Below are 26,653 nucleotides of genomic sequence, written 5' to 3'. Positions count from 1 at the left end.
GAGGGACTAAAAACAGAGTATCCTGTTTAAAATGAGAGATCAATCTCATTAAGTCTTCATATACCTCTGGCAAGGCATCGAGGTACCTGAGGGACCCCGTGTCCTTCTGTCACTCCACAGGAGACTCTTGATGTAGTAATGAAAAGAAAAACAAAAAAAAACCCAACCTTGTGATTAAGTATTCACATGCAGTATTCCCATTGCCAAGGACAGTTAAGACTACATTTCTGAATCATGAGCTAGAGCTAGAAGACAGCCAGTAGTGAATCTTTTATACATTCACATTAACTTAATAGCCGTGTGATTTTTGTCTCTTCTGTACTCCATCCTCAGATAATTCCTCTGCTCAGTCTGACAGATGCTCCATTTTGCCAGACGATTATCAATTCCAGAATAGGTGGCATGACAGTGTTGCCTCTTGATTCATTTGAGAGTCATTTGGCTGAAATGCAGCAGATTCACTCACGAGCACAAAAGGACACGGCACAGAGGAAACATCAGAACAAACTACATTAGACGTCCTTCCTCTCAGAAATGTCATTGTCCAGCCTTTGTCAACTGTCATTCTGCTCAATCCTTTGCAGGAGTGCATCTGTCTTTGAAGCTGTACTTTGTAGACTTTCAGAAGCAATAAACTCTGATGTTAAACAGGAGGCAATATGCTTGTAGGCCCAAGAGACAGGATCCAGGAACTTCGAGGTGACAGAGAATGACACGAAGTGCACGGAGGTGAAAGACGGTCTACAATCTAGCAGCAGGCCGACAACACTCCAAAGCTCGTAGGCCATTCAGCTGCAGTCAGCCAGAGATATTTTTTGTGTAATCTGACCCCCCCCCGCCTACACAGACAGTTCTGGGCCCTACGAGTATGGCGAGGCAGCGTCACAGCCCCGTGCCCCCTTTTTTTAGGCAGCCTGACACCCTGGGAGCCAGAAAACTGCCCCCTCCTCTCAGATTCACATGGCGGCAGAGTATCAGCAGGGTGGGGCTGGATCTGGATCTGGGGACTGTTTGGAAATAAAAAGTCACTGTAGCTTAACGTGACTGTAAAAACAGCATCAACAACAATGGACAGGAAACTGAATCTGAACCGAGCTGAGACGTTTTCCTTCGTCAACCCCTGGATCAGATACTTTCTCTTCTTTTTCAGCTTCCTATTTTGGGTGAGTAAAGTCACGCTGTTGAAGGATTTTTCTTTGTGTAGCACAGGCCAGTGCTGATAAAATACGCAGCTGTTACGGTGTCCAAAACACGATATAGTCTTAATATTTCTGCGCAAATCTCCAGCTTCAGTATCAGGTTTTTGTAGATTTCCAAAAAGTCATATCTAATGTTTATAATGGCAAATGTTTATGAATAATAAATGAAAAAATATAATTCAGACAGTACTGTGTCTGGAGCTATAAAACAGCCTCCCCACTGCTCCCTATTTTACATTTACTACAGTTATATATGGACACTCGGATTGCTCATAAGTCACTATAGCAAACGTTTATTGGTGCATTTTTAACAGATTAGTTGAGCACCGACTGAGACTGAACAACAAAACACCTGGCAGCTGTGAGAGCCAGCTGGTCGCCCATATCTGGATATTTCTACAGAATATACTGTCTGTCATGTTGCCTGATACTTCTGTTTTGTTACTGGACAGCCATTACTGAACATATTGTAAGCTGCATTGCTTCATGATAATAATAATTTACACTCCTAATAATTACGCGGCAAGCAGACTCTAAGTCTATCATTTAAAATAAATGGGTAAATGGTTCAAATACATACCGAAAAATTAATGAACAGTTAAAATGGATTGCTTAATGGATAAATGTTAGAAATGTTAACTAAAAGCAAGTTAATGTTAAAATTATTGAAACAGATAGCTAAGAGTAACTGTGGCTACAAGAATTGGATGAATGGTTGAAAAAGCTAATGGGTAAAACGCTGGTATCCACAATATCCACTTTTATAGAATTACTACTGTTAGATAACTTTTTACTAGTTTAAACTAGTTTAAATTAAACCAAATAAATACATTTGAAATATGATGGATGTGTCACTTTCATCTGACAGAGCAGTGGGGGAACAGCTACCAAAAATGGCTGGAAACCAAAGATATACATATAAGACAAGACATACAGTATGTACCAAGGGTACAAACTGCTACAAACTCTGGAGTAGTGGAAAAGATGACAAGATAGGCTCCTAAAATGAGGTATTCTCCATTGTAAGAAAATTTTAGTGATTTTAATAATCAAATTAAGTCTTTTGAAGCTCTTTGAGATTAGAATACGACAAGAAAACAACATCGTTTTGATGAACAAACAACTTAATAGAACAAATGTTAAATTGCATTTCTAATTAGCTCATTTTAATGCATTATGCGTTTTGTCATGTGTGTGTACATGCATGCATGTTTGTGTATGTGTGTGTCTGCGGCTAATCTCTCGTACTACTGGACCGACCAGCCTAATATTTATGGTGCTCGTGCTGAATGACCTCTGATGGTTGTGAGACACCGGTTTAATTGAGTGTTTGATACCATCACTGAGTGCTGACCCCTCACTCTTCTTAATTGGCCGACGGGGGCCTCAAGTAATCAACAACTGCTTCAGTTTGACATCACAGAACAAAAGACATTCGGATAGGCTAAAAACAAGCCATACCTAATCTGCTGCAGGCCACGATTTGGCCTTAGTTGGGTCAAAAACATTGACAGAAAAGCTTGGTCTCATTTTGAACCGGAGCATCTGCAGATTAATTTCATATCCAATATGTTATGATCGACTTATCCAAAACATGGCATGAATAAATCACTGTTTATCTTATTACATACTGCTAGGTAGCTTAGGAATTTCCCCCTGGAGACCAATAAATCTTTAATCATTATAATAGATGGCTCAGTAAACGGTCAGTGGGTGTGTAAAGCAGCAGTGGTTATTGTGTTGCTACCAGCAGTACATACCTGCAACAGGTTTGAAAGTACGTACAGTCTCAAACTATGGGAGCTCCCTGCTGCCACTGCTGGCTATTAATGTAACTAAGAGGCCACGAGACAACTGGGACTGTTAGAGAAAAAGAAAGGTATAGGACACAATCGGATGCAACCTTTAAACTATCCATCAGGCCATTTGTCCATCATCAGGAGTTGCTTTCACACACACACACACACACACACACACACACACACACACACACACACACACACACACACACACACACACACACACACACACATAGTTAAGAATCTCTCCAACTGCCACGCTTTCCTGCTACATTACTACTTTGAGCGCACGGATCACATCTGTAGCTCTACGGAGTCCCTACACCTCCATCATATCTCTGTTCATCTAATCCTGCACAAGCACAGTGAGGGGGCACTGCACACTGCACCACACTCTTGCTGTGTTTAGAGCCAATCAGCAATAACCACAGCCCCGTCAGCCCAGCCCGTGTTGACTTTGTTTATCAGACGCGGGCTCAGAAGTGAACACTGCAGCCCTAATCCATCAGCCCTTTGTCCCCACGTCCCCATGGCTCAGTTCAGCTGGCTTTCACCTCGGCACACAATCCGCTGGGAGAAGCCTGATTCATCCTTTTGAAAAGCATGAAAACAGAGCTGGAATACATTCTGTGTGTGTGTGTGTGTGTGTGTGTGTCTCTTGTTGCAAATGCACACTGCCACCAGTATTCACATAAGCACACACAGTGGCAAACAAGACAAATGGAGCTGCAGGTACACACACTCCTACATATCCTTTTGAAAAAAAAAGACTAACTGTGTTCTCAAAAATCTTTAAAACACTGCAGCTTCAAAGAAAATGTGCATTATCGATGTCTTGTGTTTTGTCGGCTATTGCCTCGCCGTTATTGATTCAAAAATGTGAAAGAGAGAAAACATACTATTTCAAAGTAACAAAGTTTACTCCTCCAGAACATATTTTTTAAAAATGGGTTGGATGTGAAAGCTGCCAAATAATAATTACACTTCTATCATACAAATTACACAAAGGAACATGGATACTCGTGACCCCCAGAGATCCAATACCCTCTGTTCAGGCCGAAACAAAACCAATCCATGTTCATACAGTCTGAACAAAAGGCATTCTGTGTACAAACACACATACACAATGACGCACACAATTAGTAATCAGTAGATTATCTGTGAATCTGGAAGCTGGAAATAAAATCCACGCCATGCAGACTGTTATTCAAGGTGAGAAAAACAAACAAGGTAAGGATGGAAATTAGTGTTGACAATGCAATCATCGGGAAGCTCTAATTCCACTTATTTCCCACCCTGTTTGCTGTTTTTTTTTTTGTAGCCTCGCCTACGATGAACTCGCGTCTTGTGCAGCTCTACAGCACACCCTCAAGCAACACCATTACTTACATCACACAAAAACACACACACACACAGGGACGTCTTCACCTGAATGTTGTCACTGTTTTGAGACCTCATTAGAGCAGGCATTCTTGCCTTCACACGCTGCATGCACCGTGTGGGCTGCCGACATCTCTTTTTCGTTCAACATTTTACGCAGCCGGAGCTTTTTTTTTTTTTTTTTAGAAGAATGTCAAGCAGGTCTCAGACAGATCGACACACTGAACGCCTCACACACACACCGTCTCTTTGCTTGCTCTTCATCTTTGACCTTCACTCTAGTTTTTCCTCTATGCCTCTGCGTCTCTGCTGTTGTAGTCCTTGACATCGTAGAAAAAAAAATTATCTTCAATAATCAAAACATAAAACACTGCTCAGTAATGCGTGAGTGGATAATAACCATGATTTTCTGACCAAGGTCAAGTTCTACTCTCATATGGTCTTTGCTATTGAAAAACAGTCTTTGAAATCACAGATGGACTAAGTTTGTCAGAAAAATTAATTCTCCACTTTGACAATCCACACGGCCACCAAATTCGGATGATTAAAGCAGAGATCCATATGTTTTGTTATTTTTTTCTCCGCCGACATCCATCTGTCTGTAAACACATAAACTGCCGTGGTTGCTATGGCTATAGAGTGTCCTGCATACTTAGCACCTGAGGAAAGGCTCATCATCGCTAATCTGAGGACACCTGTCCTGCTCGATGGTGTGTACAAAGCCTGTTCAAATCAGAGCCGGCACACTGGAAGCAACATATTTTCCTCACAAATAACTTTTCACACAACAAATAAAGAACACTGGTTCAAGATACTGCAGTCGCTAATTAAGAAATAAGAAAAGGTGGATGTGTTCTTACGAATTGTAAATTCTTACCCAACCTTTGAAGGCACAGTTCAACATTTGAGCATTATGCTCATTTCCACTTGAGTCCACTCTCATTTCTGTACATTCAATTTTAGACTAAAGCCTGGAGATGTTAAGCTTAGGTTAATATAGAGTCACGGGGGGGTGGGAAAGCTAACTTACGCAACTTATCGACTCAAACACTAAAAAACAAAAATCATGTTAATTGTTGAGCTTTAGAGGTGCTGGTTGGCCTTTTGTATACCTTTGAACAGAGCGAGGCTTTGAACTGTTCCCCCGGTGTTTTTATGCTTCACTAAGCCTCTACATCTCCTTGCTGTGCCTTCATATTTGATGGAAATACACTGTGAGTGGATCGATCTTCTCGTCCAACTAATTTAACCACTTCAGACCTAAACCCATTGTCTGGTTTGGCTTTCCATCACTGCAAATGATTGCAGCACTATTTGGCAGCCAACATGGAACTACCAGAAGGTTTGAAGCACAATCAAATCATTCTGTGGCTGAACCCCATATCCCTTTTTTTCACAGGTTTTCTCCTTGTTGATTGTCGCAATTGGGGTGTATGCTAAAGTCCAGAAAGCTACAGGTACATAACATGGCACACTTCCCCCACATTCAGGTACATACGAACACACTTTTCCACGCACTCTACAGAAATTGTCTCTCTCCTTTCTGACAAATACAGAAAGAGGATTTTTATGTGTTGGTATATCCATTTAGTCCCCCATTTTGCTCACAGTGAATAAAAGAACTGTGATAAACTCCGTCTTCATAAATTGCAGTCATTCAAGCTGCGCTGCTGCGAGATGGTGGCCTCTTTTAGCTGCACACCTGTTGGGCTTCCCCCAAACACAAAGCAATAGCATGTCATGTTTTAGTGGGTCAGCCAGCTTGAGCGTTATCCTTATTTTACCTTGTGATATTATTTTCGCATTACTTTGTAATACATAGTAGATGGACAGCAAAATAGATTAACCTGGGTTCATTCCACTGATTACGCCTGTGTATCCGGCGTAATCCATAACAAGTCGTTGATATTGTAAGAGCATGAATGCGGCAAGAGAGGATAGAAAAACAAAAAAAGGGTGTGAGGGAGGGAATGAATCTGAATAAAGGATAGAAAGGTAGTAAATAGAAATAAAAAGAGATATCTAAACAGGAGCTGTTGTGTTCCTGTCTTTGTGCCAGACACGGTGCGGGACACGTTCCTGATCGACCCGGCTGTCATCCTAATTGTGGTGGGGGTGGTCATGTTCTTCATCACTTTCTGTGGTTGCATCGGAGCCCTCCGAGAGAACATTCGCCTTCTCAAGACAGTAACAGACATAACAGTCACATTACTGATACTGACGCTGTGTTTTTCTTCTGCTACAGAAACTCAAATTAAGCTTAATCCAAAGCCAAGTCTTACATCTCACGTGTAACAACAAATCTCCTAAAGTCAGTTAATGATTCTGTGTTAGTCCAGCTGTGTTTTAATATTTGTTTATTTCTTACTCTAGTTCTCCTTCAGCCTGACATTGGTCTTCCTGACCCAGCTGGCCATAGCAATCCTGGGCTTCTTCTACTCTGATCAGGTTCGTGTCTCATACTGACCATTCTCTGGATTAGCTTAGTAATTACAATATGAAGTCACTGTTAAGGTCACATTTAGTCTCCACTCAGTCACATTTGGACAGGCAGCGTCACCGTCATTGATCATGAATGCCCCCAAACACTACTTATTCACTGTATTCTTTCCCAGCTTCTCTGTGTGAACTACAATGTATAAAAGAAGGCCCGCTGAGCCCACAGGGGGAATGTCTTGTCAATGTCTGACCCAGCATACACAGAAAAAAAAACACTCCAGTACTACAGTGGAAATCAGTGTTTGTGCTGCTGCCTGCAACCCCTGAAAATGTGTGTCTCAGGTTTGTTTTGTAGACTGCCAGAAAAGAGAGGAAAACATCCTAATGCTCTCGCTCAGAAGCACTGACTTGAACTGACTTGACTGGAAAATACTTATAGGACCATCCCAGTTTGTTACAGCTTGGGTTTTACTTTCATAGATTTGGCTGACAGCAGTGCACTGAAAGACTGGGCAATAAACAGTCAGATGATTAGACATGAGTAGAGCAGGTCGTCCATCAAGATCGGCGGTTCGATCCCCGGCTCCTCCAAGTCCACATGTCGAAGTGTCCTTGGGCAAGACATTGAACCCGTATGAATGTGTATGGGACTTAGATTACTCCTGTATGAATGATGTGTGAATGGGTGAAAGAGGATGTGATGTTAAAAGTGCTTTGAGAAAAGCGCAATACAAATACAGACCATTTACCAATTAGTGGAAAAAGTAAAAGCAAATGGTAACATTATGTCCCACACTCTCCATTGTTAACATTCATAACAGTGAACACATCCTCTGGTTCAACTTTGACCTCCTCTACTTGCCGTAGCTTTCTCAAACATTAGGGATTATTCATATTTTTTGGGTGCTTTCACTTTCAGTTTTACCTTCAAAGAAAACTGTTCATATCGTGATTTTGTGTGTATTAAACAACTCACAAGTCTTATAAACGAACTTAAGGCCATAGCTATAGTAAATGGTCTGTATTTGTATAGCACCTTTCTAGTCAAGTCGACTACTCAAAGGGCTTTTTCATCACATCCTCATTCACCCATTCACACATCATTCATTCAGGAGGAATCTAAGTTGGATGAGACTGTTCTTTCACACACAAAGTTGGGGTTCAGTGTCTTGCCCAACATGCTGACTCATAGGAGCCTGGGATCGAACCACCGACGACCCACTCTACCCAGGAAAAGCCAGAAATGGTTCCCAATGCTTTTTTGCTTGCGACAAAGCTGTGACCCGTCGTTAACAGGTTGAAGATATATAACCGTGTCTTAATTCCATACATCTACTACATACTATTTTGAAGCAGTATTTGAACACGCAGTGTGTTCAAACGGGAAAAGTGATTAAATTTAGAATACACAATAGACATATTTGTTTAATCAGTGAGACTGATGTACACAATGCATTGATTACCGTCTAACTGTACGGTTTATTATAAAACCGTTAAGTGTGATGTTTGTTTGAATACTAACTGACTAACTGCCTGAATAGTACAGCATAGAGATTTGTTTATAGTATATACTGCATACAATTAGTATGCAATATGTAATTGGGACTCATCAAAAAGCGATACTGGGTTCCCAAACTGTCATCTGAGTGAATTTTATAAGCCTAAAGAGTTAGTTAATTATAAAGCATTTAACAAAAAACAAGTTTCTTTTTCCTATCATTTCGATTCCTAGCCCCAGGGGTATCACTGAATAAAACTATCTGTGTCTGTATCAGAACCGGTAATCCACCCAGCGCGTGCATGAATGTACATGTATGTGGACTTCTGTGTATCTGTCTGAGCCCCATGTGTGATCCCAGTGACTGAGGCTGTGTGGAAGGGAACAATCCCCCCTGTAACATCCACTCATCTCCTACAGTAACATCCCATTAGGGCTCCACTGGGAATAAAAACACAACAGCCAGCAGTGGTAACATTCAGCAGCATCAGTGTGGTGGCGAGGTGCCTGGTGCTTGATGATACCTCTCCTCTCCCTTGTGTTCTCTGTCTGTGCTCGGACTGCCTGCTGCTAAACAGAGCAGTTTAACAACCCTCGCAGCATCCTTCCTCGCTAAATGATTCAAATGCTTTGGCACTTCAAAGTGGAACCAAATGTTCCATTTCAACAGATCCCTTGAAGGAGACTTTGCCGCTAATGACATGGGGAGGTGTGACGGTGGGCTCAGAGGCCCACGAGCATACTGTACCACGTGGGAAGACAGAAACAGAGGGGAGGGCGGGGTGAGGGTGGAGGGGGACGCCGTAAAAATCCAAAACACAATTTAGTAAAACTACTTCGGGATAAAACATTTTGGGCTATTTTGATACAGCTCACAGTATTTATCAACATAACCTGTTCTTACACGGGCTGTAATACGAACAATTCAGAAAGCCTTCAGCAAACTGCTCACAGAAGTTCATTTCAAGCTTAATGAAATTTTAAAGTTCAGCTTCTTATTAGCATACAGTGTCCCTATTAGCATATATTACATCTGAACTCAGTCTGTACAACCATAGCCCTCCTTGTTTTCAGGATTTTAAAGGATGGAGATTTGCATTAAGTACCTTTTCAAACACTTTATTTATATTTGAGAATAGAAAAATTCAGTATTAACAATGCAATGCCTCATTAATACTCTGAAAAGGAATATAATGGACACAGTTTTAATGTCTGATTCAACTTCATTTAGTTTGAAATCCTCATTACAGTTTATTCAGACAATCAGTGTATTTCATTTATATTTAATCTAGATTTTGTTTATTCAGCTCAAGTGGAGCTGATGAAAATTACCACATTATAATAACAAATGGGCAAGTTCAAGCAATTATCTACCACAGCGGAAATAGTGTAAAATAAACTGCCTGTGTGCTCCGCATTTGATATGCATCGCATGTATTGATCTGAGAGGCATGGATGGTTTTATTATTATCATGATGCCGCACTCCTGCAGCCATCACACTGCAGCAGGAGTTCCTGCTACGCTGTTGTCTGGTTGAGATGCATCCCACAGGATGCTCATGCAATCCCAACAAGAAGATGTTACGTGTCCCCCACAGACATCTATTATTATTCATGTTTATTTTTGTATGGACAGATACATGAACATAGAATATTCAAAGAGAACACGAATATTGCAAATCAGAGAGTTCACAGCTGAAAACCGAATGTGTCTCTGGACAGCATTTTATGAAAATAAAGAATACATTTGCAGTGCAATGCAGCAACAAAATCTAAAGAAAGCCAACTGATCAACCTAGAATGCCTGATCACTCTGGAGAAATGGGTTCAACTTAGATTTGAAATGATCCCAGATATGATCCAAAGAACATTTCAGGAACAGAACAGGCACTTTGTAATTCTCCATAGATGCAGCCCAAGTAATTAACTGAGCCACAAGACCTGAGAGGTTTCATGTCACTGAGCACCTGGGCATTAATAGACTTGCTCACCTCTGGCTCTTTTAATGAAGTTATTAAAATTTAACTGATTTAATTTTTTGGAACCTTGCAATGCTGATATTAAAGCTATTATCCTTTGTAATAACTTCCTTCTGTCCTCACCCTTAGACTCGGGATGCTTTGGGAAAGTTTGTGAAGAAAGCCATAGTACACTACAGGGATGACCTGGATCTGCAGAACCTGATGGATTACATCCAGAAAGAGGTGCAGTGGCCAGTTCCACTGCCAGAGTGGCGGTGCATATGTCTGTAGCTGTCCACACCACACAAGTGTGTGCATTGATCACAGCCAGTGGTTTATTGAATATGTCTGAGCACTAACCCAGGAAACCACAGAGACCACAGAGCTGTATGTTTCATGTTTGGTTATTTTGGCCTTGGTGAGGGTTTTCTACACAAGAGGCTACATGTTACATACAGTTCCTGTACTCTGTGGGTCTCCTCATGTGATATTCCTCTTCCATCTGCACATATTGGCACACTTGTGAGCCTGGGTTTTCCCCACGGGAGAAGCCCAGACTGGCAGGATGTAAAGTACAAGAGCAACATGTTTCTAAATATATTCCTGTATGTGACCCCCCACCACCCATATCTCTCTCTCAGTTCAAGTGCTGTGGGTGGAACAACTACACAGACTGGTCTTGGAACCTGTACTTTAACTGTACACATGAGAACCCCAGCTCCGAGCGCTGTTCTGTGCCTTACTCCTGTTGCACTCCTGTTCCTGGAGAGGTGCGTGCTTTTCTATGCAGCCTAACTACATACAATGTGTGGACAAACTAATACAAAGGCTTCATCGAACTGTGTTAACTGTGAAGTAACTTCAACTTGAAAACACTGCTTCACAGAAGACTCGTAATGGAATGCAAGTTAGCAGCATTTGTTAGCTATAAAAACAGGTTTTAGAGTAATGCGAAGCAATTAAGTTCCAAGGTTCTCTGGTCAAAAACCTGCAGATGTATCAGTCAACAAGGACACAGTGTTTACAAGTTTCAGGCTTATGTCCTGGACCTGCACTTAGAGTTCAACCTTCATCACTTACAGGCAAGAAAAGTGTACCACAGCGACAGTTTAAACTGGGTTCCTTAATAACGTGATGAGAGTGGGATGTTAAGACGCTATGAAAGGGAACTGCAAATGTAGATATTCTGACGTGCACCATTTACAGAAAGAGAACAAATATGCTACCTTACGTTTCAATTAAGCCTACATATCTGAATGCTGCCAACATCTCAGATCTGTTCAGCCATTCAAAAAGATCTGGTGTTGGGCCCACTGACAGCAGTTTCCCTCAGTTAGAGAGACAATTGACAAATCCGAGTTTATTACACAGGATTAAGACTGAGAACATCATCTTTATACAAAGCTAGGTACCTACATTAATGAAAAATAGTGACAGAAAAATGGCACCAATCCTGGATGAGATGAACACAGCTGTATGTTGTTTTTCACAGATAACAACAACAACAACTCTTAAATCAACTCATTTCTTTGATTCATGTGAAACACACTACCTTACCTTACCGTCATACATTACCACAGCTTGTGTGTCAAATGAAAATAATGCCACCTGCTAGCTATTGATTTGTCGCTCACTACTGATTGGTGAGGGCAAAACAAAATAATCCCCCACATGAACTCTGAATGAGTAAAGTGAAATGAAATGGCCTAACTATCATCCAAGTGTTACAATAGCAGTTTTATTTATTGTTTTGTCCATGTTGAGGTTCCTTTTTAACACTCACCCTGCACTCAAAATCACCTATACAATATACTGGACCATTAGCAGTCTGTGGATGCCGAATCAAGCCAGAGTTTCTTGACAACGACAAACAGCATATGCACTATTTTTTTTTCACATTGGCTAAGTGCACTAGTGTGTCAAAACTGCAGGAGCTATTTATTTCTTTGCCTGGAGGCGACATCAATATGTCTACATCTGCAGTATAAACTGTCACTGGTGTTACTTTGCTTTCCTCTGGGTGAAGTAAGTTGCCGTGCAACAAACTGTTTTGATAATGACCAACCGGTGTGTCTCCCTTGTCAAGAATCTGCAGCTTGCATGAATGATTGGTGTGTGACTGAGTGTTTTAGTGAGTCACGAGCCACCTCCATTTGCATCTAAAAATCAAGTATCAAGTCATCAAGTATCAGAACGATACAATAATCAAGGGAAATGTTTAAAAGGGAGCTGCACAAACTGTATTAATGAAAGGAGTTGCTGAGTTGCTGAAACTGGCAAACTGGGATATTATGGTCATATTCAACATACAGTGCTTTGCCTACAGTAACACGACCAACCTTTGTGGCAGTGGTGTCAGTGGCGATGTGCTCTTTTTCCATGAAGGTTATAAGGGATTTTGTTTGCACAGAATCGACACAAAAAGCCTCCTGCACAAAACAATGAAATGTGTGCAAATAAGAATGCATGGTAATAGTATATATGTAAATGCTGCACTCGTGCATGCATGATATACACACGCATTTGCGCGCACACAAAGACACGTCCAAAACACTTGTCCAACCTCTGTGCAGACTCACAGCAGCACAGCTTACAGGGCACCAAGGACAATTCCTTCTAGTTTGTGAACAGACAGGAAACTAAAGACTGCATGTAGATCCATCACACAACTATTGATTATACATCATGCTACACGGAAAACAGATCACAGCAACCTTTTCCTGCATGACTGAAAAAGCCATTAATTTAACAGTAGAGGAGCTGATGCAGTGCTGCAACCTGCTGTTCAGAGCCTATAACTGCATGGCTTCTTTGGGGACTGAATAGCCTTTCATGTCGCATCAAATGGACGTGGTTGTATTGCTGTCTTGCTGTCTTCTTTCCTCTTTTTTTATTCTGAGTCTCTGCAGTCAACAGACTTCTGCATAGCTCTCCCTTGGCTGTCACAATAGCTACTGTCTTTGTCAGTGCTAAATAACAAACGTCAAACAGCAGCTTGTGAAAGTATCTCCTGAACACCATTTTCGGTGTTTCAGGTTTAATCGACGAGACAAAGAAACAAAGATTAAAGGATATTCTCTCAACCCCTCATGTTTTCTGTCTGTCTTTGCCTTTGTCCATTTGGCCTGCAGGCAGTGATCAACACCATGTGCGGTTTTGGGGTTCAAACCCAGAATTACCTGGAGGCAAACAAGTCAATCTACCCGGTAGGCTGTGCGGACAGAGCAGTGATGTGGATCGAGTCTCATCTGTTGCTGGTGGGGGCTCTTGCCCTGGGTCTAGCCTTGCCTCAGGTAAACGAACACATGCGCTTATTTAATGCAGGATGTGCACTAATTAGCAACAGTCCTTTGCCACTGGTAACCTCAGACAGGCTGAAACGACTCTTTACTTTTGTCTTAAATAAACTCACGCACGAGTCAATACTGGCATCAATTGGAGGCTCACCAGATTGAGCGGGTAGAAATCAACATATTGATGAGCCCTGCTGAGCCCTACTCATTAGGTGCATTTGGACGAGCCTGCGAAGTAGACTGAGCAACACTTCATCAATCAGGACCTTGCACCTTTCCTGAAGTAATACACAAACATCAATCGTGGGCCTTCCGACAGCTTCCCTGCATGAGATTCTCTCACCTCGCCCTAGTACAACAGAAAAATGAATCTATTAAAAATATTCATCTAAAAGGAACCAACAGGGTGTAGGGTTAATGTGAGGCCATTGGGATAAAACTCGTTTGAAATGGAGGATTATACTTAGACAGCAATAACTAGGCACAATGGGACAATGAAATTTTAACTGCACGTTATTCATTTATTACACTGCTCTGGACTATAAGTGCAGGTTAATGTGCAACCGAGGTAGAGGATTCTGTGTGATAATGTCAGATTATGTGCCTAGGAAAGGAGGATACCCACGATTCCCTCCTACTCACTGAGCACCACTGCACAACAGAGCTCAAATCCCACAGCATTAAGTACTGTTAATAACTCAAGTCAATATGTTAGATTGGCCATGAAATCAAATTAACACTTATCAAAAGCTGCCTCTAAATAATTAGCCCGATTACTTATCAAAATGATTCAGGTACTGTCACTTTGCTGTCCCCCACAGCATGCAGCTTTGCCACTGGTTCTTCAGCCTAATCTCTCTCTCACTCTCATATCTGGTTGATTGGGTCCCCAAAGATTCTGCTAAGCGGGAAGCATGTGAATTACCCATGCGTCCTGTCAAAACAATTGCATTAGTATTCCAGACGCTTTGATGTGAAGTAAATCTGATGACAAAGTTCTCTTTTGTGTCTTGCACATCATAACTAAACACCATTACTGGATTTGTCTGAATAACAAGCCATGTTTAAATCAAACTGTTAATTAGCGAAAAGCTGTTCAAAGATCTGTTTACCACCAAATGTGTGTGTTCTTGTAATAAGCGCTATAGGAAGCAATACGTATTAAGTGTTACAGACCCATAAATATGAGTAAAGGATTATTTCAAATGACACAATCCAAACATTCTCATCTAATTTTGAAACATTTCCTCCCGAATGAGCATTACGACATCCTTCCGAGGGACCTTGAGATGCTCGGCACAGGCTGTACAGTTACAGAGAGTCTGTTCTGTAATCTAAAGTGGCTGCTGCTGTCCTCTAGATTGCAGGCATCGTGCTGTCCCAGATCCTGATCTCTCAGATCCAAGATGAGATTACCTCAGTGTTGTGAGAGTGGGCCGACACAGGGAAAGAGGAGGGAAGAAAAGAACTTACAGTACTCTGTTCAGCTCCTCTAACATGTGCAAGGACATCTTTTTTTACTGCTACTGTATCACTGCAACGTTTGAGTACATTTCTGAACGTTCTGAACGCTGTAGTGCACTTTATAGTGTTACTCAAATAGTCGCATGCAAAGTGAAAATTGTATATTTATTGGTTTTAAACATGATTTTTGTATTGATCTTGACATGAAGATTTCATTTCAGATGAAGTATATTTAAATGTGATATTTGCTAATAAAATTCAGAGGAACAAAGTTACACTTCCCTGTATTGATTAGCTGTGTCAGTTTTCTAAACTAAATGAATCAGCTCAAATTAGGCATCTGTTATTTATCATGCACATTGGCAGCCTGTGGTTAATATTAGCTCATATAAGCTTGAGTAATGTGAAAATTTGTTTACTTGCAAAGCTTAACAGGTCAACAATCTTAACGCACAATGAGCTCTACATTGAAAAGGCTGCTGTATAAAAAGATCAGATTATCTTTGCAACAAGTTCTTCTTGCCAGTTGGTAAAGGAGTCTCCCCAGGTCAGACAATGGCACATCAGGTTACACTGTTGCTTGACGTTTCAATTCAATTTTGATTAAATCATTGGTGCCCTTGGGGAAATCCTTTTTTTTTGCATGGGAACTGCTCTGCGCACCTTGCAACCAGTCTAGTCGTGAAGAACCACAGCTTTCTGCATCAGACGATTCGTCAGAGAGGAATTTGGCCTCACAGCCTCTCGTTCCACCAGAAGACATCTGCAGGAATTCAGCACAACACAAGACAGTACTAAGAGATGAAGACAGATTCAGAGAGACAAGTTGAGAGGCTGACCTGATCAATAATGAAAGCCTAACTGACAGGGGACAGACAGGGGATGTCAGTTACACATGGGAGCATGCATTCTACAAGCAAGACTGCATCTAAAAACTGTGGTGGACAGCAACACGACAGCAACTCTATGGTATCATAAAGAAACCCAGTGCTTCGAATGGTGCAAGTTTTTTCCTCCTATTATCTCTACGCACATTTTCACATAAAAACATAGATAACAAAGATACCTGACAGTGAAATTGTCTGGCCTGAAATCTCTGTTGTGCATTACCTTCCCAGTTTCTGGTTGTGCTTATTCTCTGATTTCATGGCTGCATGAATAAGCAGTTGATTGAAGACATCCCTCTGTAAAACAACAGCAGACAAACCCATTAGTAAACACACACATGCTCCAACACCAAATCTAGTCTAGTCTTTCTACCCTTTTGTGTTATACTGTATGTGCACTGTTGCACCTTGGGGAACAGTTTTCTCAGCACAAAGGACATAGAGTGCAGGAAGCCCATCAGCATCCAACACATAGATTCATAATTCATACGTTGGTGCACTGTGCTCCACATTTTTACACTATGTAGTATGTTCATGGACAGAGTGTTCTTCACCTCTGGCCTATTTTACCGTAGGGATTTCTGTTTCACTCACGAACACAAAATACAGTATGATCAATAGTATCCAAAGAAAGTAAAGCCTTAAGGCTGCTTGAGAACTGCTTGAGAACTTTGGTTTGGACTTGATTTTGTTTCATTTTTCTTATTTGCTTTGAGTTCATCAGTTACCCGTTCCTATGGAACTTACCTGTGCATCACTGCCACCCACAGATAAAACGCTGTAGCGTAAAGGGTACAGCAGCTCCACAGCTCGATCATAGTTGCCCTTGTCGTACTCAATCATGGCCCGACACAGTGGTATACCGACAGGCCCAGCCATCTGATGCTGCTGATTGTCCCCTGGCTCTCTGTGAAAGGAAGGAACAGTTCACAACATATGAAAAGAGAATTCTTGGGGTGAACCTTTGTTGAAAAATAGCTAGCATATAAGGTTTATTTTGTTTGTTTAATAATGGTCTAAGATGAAAAATAAACTTTTTTTGACAGCTGTATTTTCTGGAAAATACAGATCAGGTTTGACATCAGGACTTTCACAAACTGCTTTTCAAACACTAAAGGCTAAGATTTACAGGTGGCTTCACTTCAGCTGCACAACACAATAAGGCTCCTGACATTTTTATAGAGGGAACTCTAAAGTTCAATGAAACGAAATCCGTGAATGATGCCAACATGTAATCTCCTCAAAAAACACACCAAAAAAAATGAAGGAGCAGGTTGTTCTTTTTCCTACAGAGTGATGAAGGTATTCAAGCATTAGTCTGTCGTGAAAAGCACTGACATCTGAGTGGGGCTCACCTCACTGTGAGGCCACAGACTCCATACTGGCATGAGGCTTTCTTGGATTAGCTAATGCCTACAGTCACTGCCTCTGACTGTGAGCGGAAGCATGAAAAATGACATCATTGCTAAATATGGATTATGTAAAACTGTGCGATCCTTCCAAATGTAAGGTAATCAAAGTGACACGGTATATGTGAGTGATGGAATTAAATAAATGCAAAGCTGAAACATTTCCTCATGGTTTGCCTTGTAATTCAAAGTAGTAGTAGTTTCTACTTAGAAATGAATTGACTCTCAAGAGCCATTTACCACCCGTAGGTTCATCATTCCTCGACTCTTGTGACTTGCACTGTATTATGTAACACTGAAAAATTTGACAATTTAAGGAAATGGTTTTAAATGGGAGCTTTTCTGTGGGCTGTGTGGTGGACAAAATGTAGAGCACAGGCTGTCCTTGGTCGGACACCACAAAAGAGAAGGAGAGGCAGCATCCTCTCTATTTCACTTTCTGTCTGCATCCATTCTAGATCTCGCCAACCCACGCTCAGCCTTAGTTTCCATCTCAGTTTTGCATAAGGCCAGGGTGGCTCTTATGTAATGCTGACAGAGTGCTGAGGTGTGGAGTGAGGAGAAGAAATGGTGCGGAACTTACTTGGCCAATTCCTGGAGGCCCTCTAGCAGACGCTGTGAGTTCCCGCTGTCTTTAGCTCCCAGCGACACCATGAGGAAGTGGAGGTCGTTAAACAAGGTCACGTGATCATCGGTGTGAGGCTTTGTTACCTGAAGCAGCTCTCGCCAGCGGTCCTTCACGCACACACCTGACACATGCACCAGCACAAACATGCAAACATTGCTTTAAGATTTCATAAAGGCCACAAAAAGAGAAGAAAAACATATTTTTGAAATGTCAGCAGTCATGTGGTCTGTTCGTTTGAACAAAAATTTAGGTCAGAGGTTCTGCTAATTACACCCAACACAGCATCTTGGGTTTCAGATTAATGAGGTATGATAACTGAGATTATCTCACATCATTAGCAGTTTTAAGACCATAGCATTTTAAATTATACTAAATTAGATGTTGCAGTCACCCTTCAGCCCATTAGCAACACATTAACAAATGTTGCAGCACCTTCATCAGTGAAATTTAGAAATTTTCTCTCTAATCGCTGGTGTCCAAGACTGTGCATGTGACAGACAGACCAGATATCAAAACTCCTTTCCCACTTCCCTTAGTGCAAACAGTGGTTCCACTGCCAACAATTCCTTGTGAATTTCCATATTTGCCTGCATCTTACCCTCCATTTCCAGTCTGCAGAGCATTGAACTGGCATCTACAACATCCAACATGGATCCTGTGGACTTACAACGTCTGAATATCTAAGGATAACAGGACAAACTGTTAAGATTCACTCTGGCCCATGAAGAATGTAAGATGTAACCACCTCCACAAAGGCATTTCCCAACGAAATCAATTTTTAAAAGAGACATGTTTATGTCTTGCTGGATTCCCCTGACATGAACAGTTAAACATTCATGAACTTCAGCTAACTTGATGTGAGGATTTCTGTTGTGGTCAAACTTATGGTAGCAGTAAGTAACACTTAAAACTGTCTCTTCTATTTTTAGAGTGAATAAAAAAGTAATAAACTTTGACAGCTGACACACTGAAATGTGTTCATGTGGATTTGACTTCCATTTGCACATACTTGACTCACAACAAGCACGACATACTGCTTTTAGTGTGCTTCCCCTGTGTATTGGTACATGCATGGCTCTTGAAAAGGACTGAGTGTGTGTGTACTCAGACAGAGATACTGTTAAAGTTTTGATGAAAACTCTGGACACAAAACCAACCTGAGAATCAAATATTTGTAGAGCGGCGTCGTATTGCCCCTGTGGAAGAGGAGGAGGCGAGAAAGATGAACTGGAGTAACTTCAGAATTGAGAGATAAGTGAGGCTGATAGATTGCGTTACACAAATGCAAACACAAATTAATCTTGCAATATAATCAACTCTAGATTTTAAATTGCCCTGGGGGAAAGACATCATAAATATGAGTTTCACAATGCCAACTATTCTCTTGACTGAGGAAACTCATTACAAATCTTTACCTTCTCGATGAAGTATAGAGCCCAGTGCCAATAGTTGTGACTGGCCAGAATGTCAGCAGTCTGGAATTAAACAATACATATTTGAGATGTTTTTCCTGGGGCTATTGCAATTTAGAATTTAATTCAGTAGACTCTGACACAGTGTTGCTGAGATGTAAATCATCAGAGAAACGTGTCAATACAGCAGCCAAAGGTTGTACCTGCCACTCTTTCTCTCTGCTCTCCATGAACTTCAAGCCTTTGTCCACCTCTGCTGTCATCTCATAGACATGGGCTACAGAGTGGACACACCACGCGTCGTCTGGAGTCAGAGCGAGGCCCTGCACATGAGAGTTTAACAGTCTGAAGTAAGGAGAAGCTATGCAGATGCAGAAAAAAAAAAAAATCTGTATTTCTTACACAGAGTAAAATGACAATTTAAAAAACAAAAAAATGGCATGCTTAACACTCGTTACCGTCTTTCATTTCATCTGTGATGTTCCTCACTCTTTTTTCAAGTGATCCTTGTGTCACAACTACTTTGTATGCATTCTGCATTCAGCACAGAAGAGTAAGGCTGCCGAGGACTGCGAGGGCTGCTTATTATTGGTGTTCGACAGCAAATTACTTGCTGAATTGAACCGACACAATAAGCTCAGGCACAGACAGCCTGGACCACCCAGCTACAATAATGACAACGCTGTGAACAATGGAGACGAAATATCTCACCTTCATGGCTACTTTCTCAGCCTGGTCATAGAAGCGAGTCTCCAGGAGACCAAATGAGTAGAGTCCACTCAGATAACTGAGGGTGCAAGTAAAAAAATTACTGACTAAAAGTCAACATGATCATTACATTATTGTCACCTTCTGTGCTCCATCACCAGCTTTTGATCATACTGATGACTGCCTTCATGTTGTTGCTATGTGGGAATATAGGCTTTTATTTCACACTGTGGAAATGTATACTGAAGCTTGAAGATATTGTTGAATGTTACCAGTACACGTTAAAATATGAATTGGATTTTTGTTTGTTTGGTGTGACTTCAACTATGTGTTGTTGAACGGAGGAGGAACATTTACTCTCCTCACCCATAAAGGACATGAATGATTGCAGGGTGCTACAGAGGCTACCCACTGCATGAGAAATTACCCCCTGCTGGACACTATGGTTCAATCACCTCTACAGACTCTCTCTACTCTCACAGCAAGAACCATTTTTCCTACAACCACCAGCTAACCAGCCACATAAGTGCACTAAACAGGGACATCAGTATCTACGCTATCTGTGTTTGCACCGCCTTGGGTGATTTTTCATACTTTGTTGTTTGTTTGCTTACCTGCAACTCAGAAAACATTTATGCAACATATACTGCTCATGTATTAAAACATGCAGACAATTTTGTGCAGTTTTCATATAAAATGAGCTATGCCTGAAAACCTTTTAAGTTGATGTGTTCAACAATCGCTTGTTTGCATATTCAGCAGATATGGAGCAACATTATCATTTATTTGGAGTTGTGTTTCTGGCCACCTGGTGAATTTAAATCAAATATTCACTCTCTTTTGATGCTTTTTTACCATTTCCTGGTGGAAATATCTCTAGCTGCGAAATGCTTTCCTATGTTCACCAGCCAGTTGCACCCTGTGACTGTCTGATGTCTGGTGCTGAGCAGGTAGTGTACAGTGGGCTTTTACAGCCATTTTGCTGAAAACATCAGTACATCAGTATCTGTGACCCCTTTCGCATCGTTTTCATGTTGTTATCTTTATTCTTAAAATGCCAATAATATACATATATTTGATATCATAGTCATTTTAAAGACACATTTATTTGTATCTTCTAATGCTGCCAAAATGACTGATATGTTTCACTGTGTGCAATTACTTGTAGATGGGTCTTTTCTTCTTGATAACTGAACTAAAATGCTCAATATTACACACTGACAAGCTCTTCATAAGCTCATTATTGTGAGTACATGTACAGTTTGAGTTATTATGAGTTATATATGAAGGCCCATTCAGTCCAATTGTACTTGTGCAGTGAGTCAGCAGCTGCACAGTACAAACCCCATTCAACTTTCAAAATGCTCAATATCATATATATAATATATATGCACTCCCATTACATCTATAACTAAGCCACTGAGGTCAGTGAGTTTTCATATGGTTAAAATGTATGTTGTTTTCTGTACCTGGATAAAGGCATATGTGGTTTCCAGTAGGGCAGCACCCTGGCCACAGAGTCCCTTAGCTGGGATTGGGCTCCCATGTAGAAGTAGGCATCATGGGCAAATTTGAGAGCCAGCAAATCAGTAGGGTAATCAACCAGAATGTCTTCCCATACATGGCAGGCTTTGGGACAATCTCTACAAGAAACATGAGTCACTGTTAAAAGTCAGGCACAGCTCTGTGAAGCAATGGCGGACAACAGAATCACAAAGAATTCAATGTGCAAATGGAGGAAATCAGAGGCCCTTGAAAAATCTAAGTATCCTCAAAGACAATATTGAGAGGCAAAATGTCTTCTCAGAATCAGTATAGCCCACTATGCCACAGGGGGAAAAGACACTGCAGATAAAATACAAATATTACACACTCGACTGTGACATTTACAGAGGAGTCTCTGGCGCACAATATAACAGATGACTGCAGTGGATCTGGAGCATATCAAATAAAAAGAGACGAAGAGGAACTCGGGGATGAATGAATATTGCCTGATAGATAAAACACATTCTTGTAGTCTTCTGTTGTCGAAAGAGATGTCACTCTTTAACAGGCAACCCATTTCCTCTGGCGTGTTAGTAAACAAAACTGATCCCTTCTCCACTGAGACCTAATGATGACTGACTGCACTGTAGCGCTCACTTCTGAACATGTTACAATAAATCAGCGGAAATGTCTCTTTTGGTCAGATCAGAACAGTTTAATTCAAGCATTATGGTGAACAATGTTGCTTGAAACTATTTTATTAAAACATATATCATATTATAGACACTATATGCTGAATTTTAATGTGATCATAACATCTTCTTCACCTTATTTTGCTGGTTTGTTTCTATAAAAATGTAGCTTTGTGAAATGCTGTCTGCCAAAGTTAATTTTGATGTTTTTGCTGTTAGTATATTGTCAAACTGAATTTATTATTCAGTTGTCTGTACATTTTCCTTTCATTTACTTATCTATTTAAACACCATTTACACTTAAATTATTTAATTGACAGAAATATTGTCCGGTCAATCAAATGCCAAACTCATTGAGTGAGATCTTAGTATTCAGTAGGAAAAGATTCACAGACAGCTTTGAACTGCCCACAACTCAAAGTATATATGTGCTTATTTTAGGTTTGACACTGTGCTTTTGTACTAAATAGTATGTGCGTATGCATTATTGCATCATAAAATGTTGTCTCTTAGAGAGAAATACTGCATTCTATGTCTTTTAAAATCCCACCTCAACTTTGGCAACCTGGCTCTGGATCTTACCCACGTGAGAAGAGCTCCAAAGCCTTGACATGGAGCTTCTCTCTGGGAGTGATGTCCTGACTGTTGGCCAGCTCCACTGTTCGCTTCACAGCACTGGACAAACGCTCATCCAGGCGTATGGAGCTCAGCATTGCTCCCAGCTCCAGCCCAGTACTGAGCACGTGGCCCATAACTACAGGGAAAACAGACAACACTGGTCTCTTCTTCTGCACTGTTTTACTGCAATTTAACAGTTTACATAACTGCCTGTGCTGTCTATGCTGGGTTTAAGCTATGTTTAATAAGAGAGGGTAGCGTTGAAGATGGCGTGAGGTGGCTCACTGGTGATTCACTGAGCATTCTGACCGCAAACTAGATGTTTATTCCTGTCATGAATTGTACTTTATTAAAAACTTTGTTCCAAAGTTACCACTGATTCTAAATATTGATACTTTATTTTCTATGCAAAACAGTGAACAGCTTAAACAAGAGCACCAGCAAACGGTATTGTGCTTTATTTATATATTCAGATTGAATTAATGTATTGCTCATGACTCATGTTGGCAATGTAATTCATCTTAGACCTGGAGACCTCAATTTGTTTTCCTTCTGCAACTACAACATACACACCATTTAAATGATCTGATCCTGTATCTTTTATATACACAAGTCTAAAGCAGCTTGCATGTTCCCATGAGCACCAATAAGTGTTGAACCTGCACAAGAGAGTTTTGATTCATTTGCATGAACAACAACCAAACACTTTAAACACTTGAGAGGAGCTCAAACTGAAGGCAACTTCAGAAACAGCAGCATCTAAAACACTGATTACATTTCATATTGTTTAGTTTGACAGACAGCGACTGTGGACCTCGGCTTCATGATGAACATCAACAGGTCAGTGCTACATTTCAAAGCCTTTATTATATCTATGGCTGTCTTTATGATATCAGACATTTGGATTGGTCATAGCAGGAAAAGCAGGTGTAACTAAGAACATTTATTATGCCACAGCTCCATTAATCGTCCTGGTGAGTCTATCTGCTGAGCTAGCATGCAAAATATTAGTGTCCAGGAACTGGTTCACCCAAATGTATTGCCGTTGTTGGTAATGTTATTAATTATGCCTGTGCACCTGCATTTTACAATAGAGATGCTAATTTTTTTTTTTTTTCTGATGAACCAATTTCTGATTAATCATTAACCGACAAGTTCTAAAACGACTGTGACCCATTAAAAAATACAAATACAATAACATGTGCAATACACTTATTGTTGATGTGTTTACAGCAGGAGCTCCTCACCCGTGATGTTAACTGGGTCATTTTTGCACTGTGAGCGACCACAGCTGTCATGATCTCCAGCATAGAGTCCGCCTAAGATCCCCTGGGTCACCACTCCCTTACTGAAGTACTGTGCAGCCGCTGTGTCCGGCAACAATGCACACTATTCATGTGCAGCCAAATGGCCCACTTTTCAGCGCTGGTGTGTGAAGAGGGGCACAGATCCCTCACCGAGGCCTCTGTCTCGCATGTTAATCTAACTCATGTTAGTTACCCCTGTACTTTTGCACTTGTTTGTATTCTTTGTACAAGCAGTTGTCGAGGCAACATTATTTTTTACAACTGTTTAACTGATTAATCAGTCGAAATTCTTATTGTCGATTAATCATTAATCATTTTATACCACTGGAAAATGTCCGCAAATAAAATAGCCTATTTGGAAAGTGTATTTGTTTAGTTAAGCAGGACCTGTGCCTATAAAGCGTCATGGTGCCTTTTATTTGTGTTCTCACTTTTCTCATTTCTCCCAGATCACGAGAGCTGACAAGGTGCTTTTATGATTATTGCTCTCTCTACCTGGAGCTCCCTATTAGAGGACTTTGAGGAACTGACCTCTCCGATGTTTATTTAAAGTATAGAGGGTCACAGTCACTTTTAATTAGGCTATTTTTGCAGCGGATAAATTTAGCAAAGTCGCCTTCATCCCTTATTCTTTTAATCACAACTCCTCACACCTATTTTGCTGTTGTCTCCTTTTATAAGTTTTCAACTCTACTACTCTGCTGCCTCCAAGCCGAGTCTACTTTGATGATCAGGACTTACATGATTAGAGGAAAAACTTAAATAGAATTAAGAAAAACTTGTTGACCACATATCTACTTACCAAAGTTGGGGTCAGCTGCATGCATGGCAGAGATGCATCCCTCAAATCCTCCCAGGCTTTCATCATTGCGCCATTTCACATACTAGGACCCGAACAAAATTGAAATGCTGTTTTTAGCGGATAATATCACGGTGTGTGTGCACACCAGGAAAGGACTGTATGTGGGTGATAGGTCGGCTACCTGGGTGATCACGGCGTCATATAGCTTGCAAGCCTCATTACTGGTGGTGGACAATTGGAGACCCTCCGCCCTCCATGCCTGCAAAGGACACAAGTATTAGTATGAGGATATCAATAGCCTGCTGTATTATTATAGTTCAGTACTCACACACACACACACACACACACACACACACACATTTCCACATAGCAGTTTTCTCTCTATCAAGTCAAATAGGCGCCTGTGAAAACTGCGCACACAGCAGAACTTCAGTATCAAACTTCCGCCCACTCAACAAACGGCTTTCAGTGTCACTGATATCAAGTCACGTTAGAAGCTCTTCATTCAGACACAGTTATGTTTATTCACTTTAATGTCACGTCGCTGCACTTTCAACCTGAAGCTTGAGGCTGAAGCTGCATTTCTAAACAACACGTTTGAACAAAGTTGAATCCCTCCCATCCCACTTCGCCATCTTCTCCTCAGAGTTTACTGTCAACTCCTTAAACACGAACTGCGAAACTGATAAACAAACAAGTTTCACGCCAGAAAAAAAACAAAACTAAAACGTCCTGTCTCTTTTAATGCTGCAGACACTAACCTGACAGTCTCTGAAACTCGCAGTTGACATCTTAAGGCAGCAGCGTGAATCCCTGCAAACACTAAACGCAACACTGGAGCTGCGTCAAGTTTATAAACAAGAGGACCGGAAGTAGGCCTTTATCGGGCTCCCTTTCAAAATAAGCGCATGGACAAAATGGGTAAATTATACAAGTAAGCTTTCAACAATAAACTGCTTCGTGTGTGCTTCTTTTTAATCTGCGTTGTGCAATGCGGTTTTTATTTGTTGTTTCCACTTTGTTTGGCTTTTTCAAGGTTTTAGGGGTAATTTCAGGTTAGGTTATTTGTCCTGAAGAGGTCTGATCAGACTGAGAAAATAAAACTCCTCTGTGTCTCTGGAGGAGATTTACAGTCAGACGAAACTGACCTTGTTGACATCAAAGGTTATGAGAGAATAACCCCTTGATGATGTTATCGGAGACATCTCGGCTTGGGGACATTTGTAATAGAAGACACGGGAGGGTCGATGAAAAAGTTACACTGTGTGCTCTGTGAGAAATGTAGATATCCACATTTCTGATGGTTGACACTTGGGACTAACAATATAACTTTATTCTGTAATTGTGAGTTCCCAAGTGTTGGATTACAATGCTACAAAATTTAAATGCTACCACATTTCTAAACCAGTGAAGCCTAACTGCATTACATAAACCACCTACATAGATTTGGGGTAATAGTTAATCTCTGTGTTGCAGTATCTCATAATCTCAGCAGAAATAAAACAGATTTTAGCCTAATCATTTATTAGGAGAGGTAATGGTAATGGCAGTAGAGACAGAAAGAGCTGTAGTCAGATGGGGCAAAAGTTAAGGCAAAAATTTCTGTTTTCAGTCTGTTTAAGGTCACAACTGTGGTTCACAATCGTAAGATAAAAAAAAACAAAACCCATAT

At 40.9% G+C, this 26,653-nt stretch overlaps 2 protein-coding genes across 3 annotated transcripts; one reads left to right on the top strand and one right to left on the bottom strand.

The window, feature by feature from the left end:
* Window positions 1-977: 977 nt before the first annotated feature.
* tspan33b (tetraspanin 33b) lies at window positions 978-15,106 on the top strand. Of its 2 annotated transcripts, none has more exons than XM_070830274.1 (8): window positions 978-1,163; window positions 5,778-5,835; window positions 6,438-6,487; window positions 6,752-6,826; window positions 10,424-10,519; window positions 10,918-11,046; window positions 13,408-13,569; window positions 14,930-15,106. In XM_070830274.1, exons 1-8 carry the CDS (start codon window positions 1,068-1,070, stop codon window positions 14,996-14,998), a joined length of 735 nt encoding a protein of 244 aa, XP_070686375.1. In that variant the 5' UTR covers window positions 978-1,067; the 3' UTR covers window positions 14,999-15,106. The 2 variants fall into 2 exon arrangements, with proteins under 2 accessions (XP_070686375.1, XP_070686374.1); XM_070830273.1 differs by having other exon boundaries at window positions 6,438-6,565.
* A 73-nt stretch (window positions 15,107-15,179) lies between these two features.
* Window positions 15,180-25,826, bottom strand: ttc38 (tetratricopeptide repeat domain 38). The gene is made up of 14 exons (XM_070830271.1): window positions 25,743-25,826; window positions 25,163-25,240; window positions 24,982-25,063; window positions 22,837-23,008; window positions 21,547-21,720; window positions 20,081-20,156; window positions 19,573-19,692; window positions 19,373-19,432; window positions 19,115-19,153; window positions 18,556-18,637; window positions 17,913-18,078; window positions 16,668-16,827; window positions 16,144-16,217; window positions 15,180-15,796 (listed from the first exon to the last, which is right to left on the bottom strand). The coding sequence occupies exons 1-14, from the start codon at window positions 25,770-25,772 to the stop codon at window positions 15,709-15,711; spliced, it is 1,401 nt and encodes a 466-aa protein (XP_070686372.1). The 5' UTR covers window positions 25,773-25,826; the 3' UTR covers window positions 15,180-15,708.
* Between the last annotated feature and the right edge of the window lie 827 nt (window positions 25,827-26,653).

Source organism: Pempheris klunzingeri, chromosome 5, assembly GCF_042242105.1.
Source record: "Pempheris klunzingeri isolate RE-2024b chromosome 5, fPemKlu1.hap1, whole genome shotgun sequence".
Lineage (NCBI taxonomy): Eukaryota > Metazoa > Chordata > Actinopteri > Acropomatiformes > Pempheridae > Pempheris > Pempheris klunzingeri.
The sequence above is the reverse complement of the archived record's forward strand: the minus strand, read 5'-3'. Positions and strand labels throughout refer to the sequence as shown.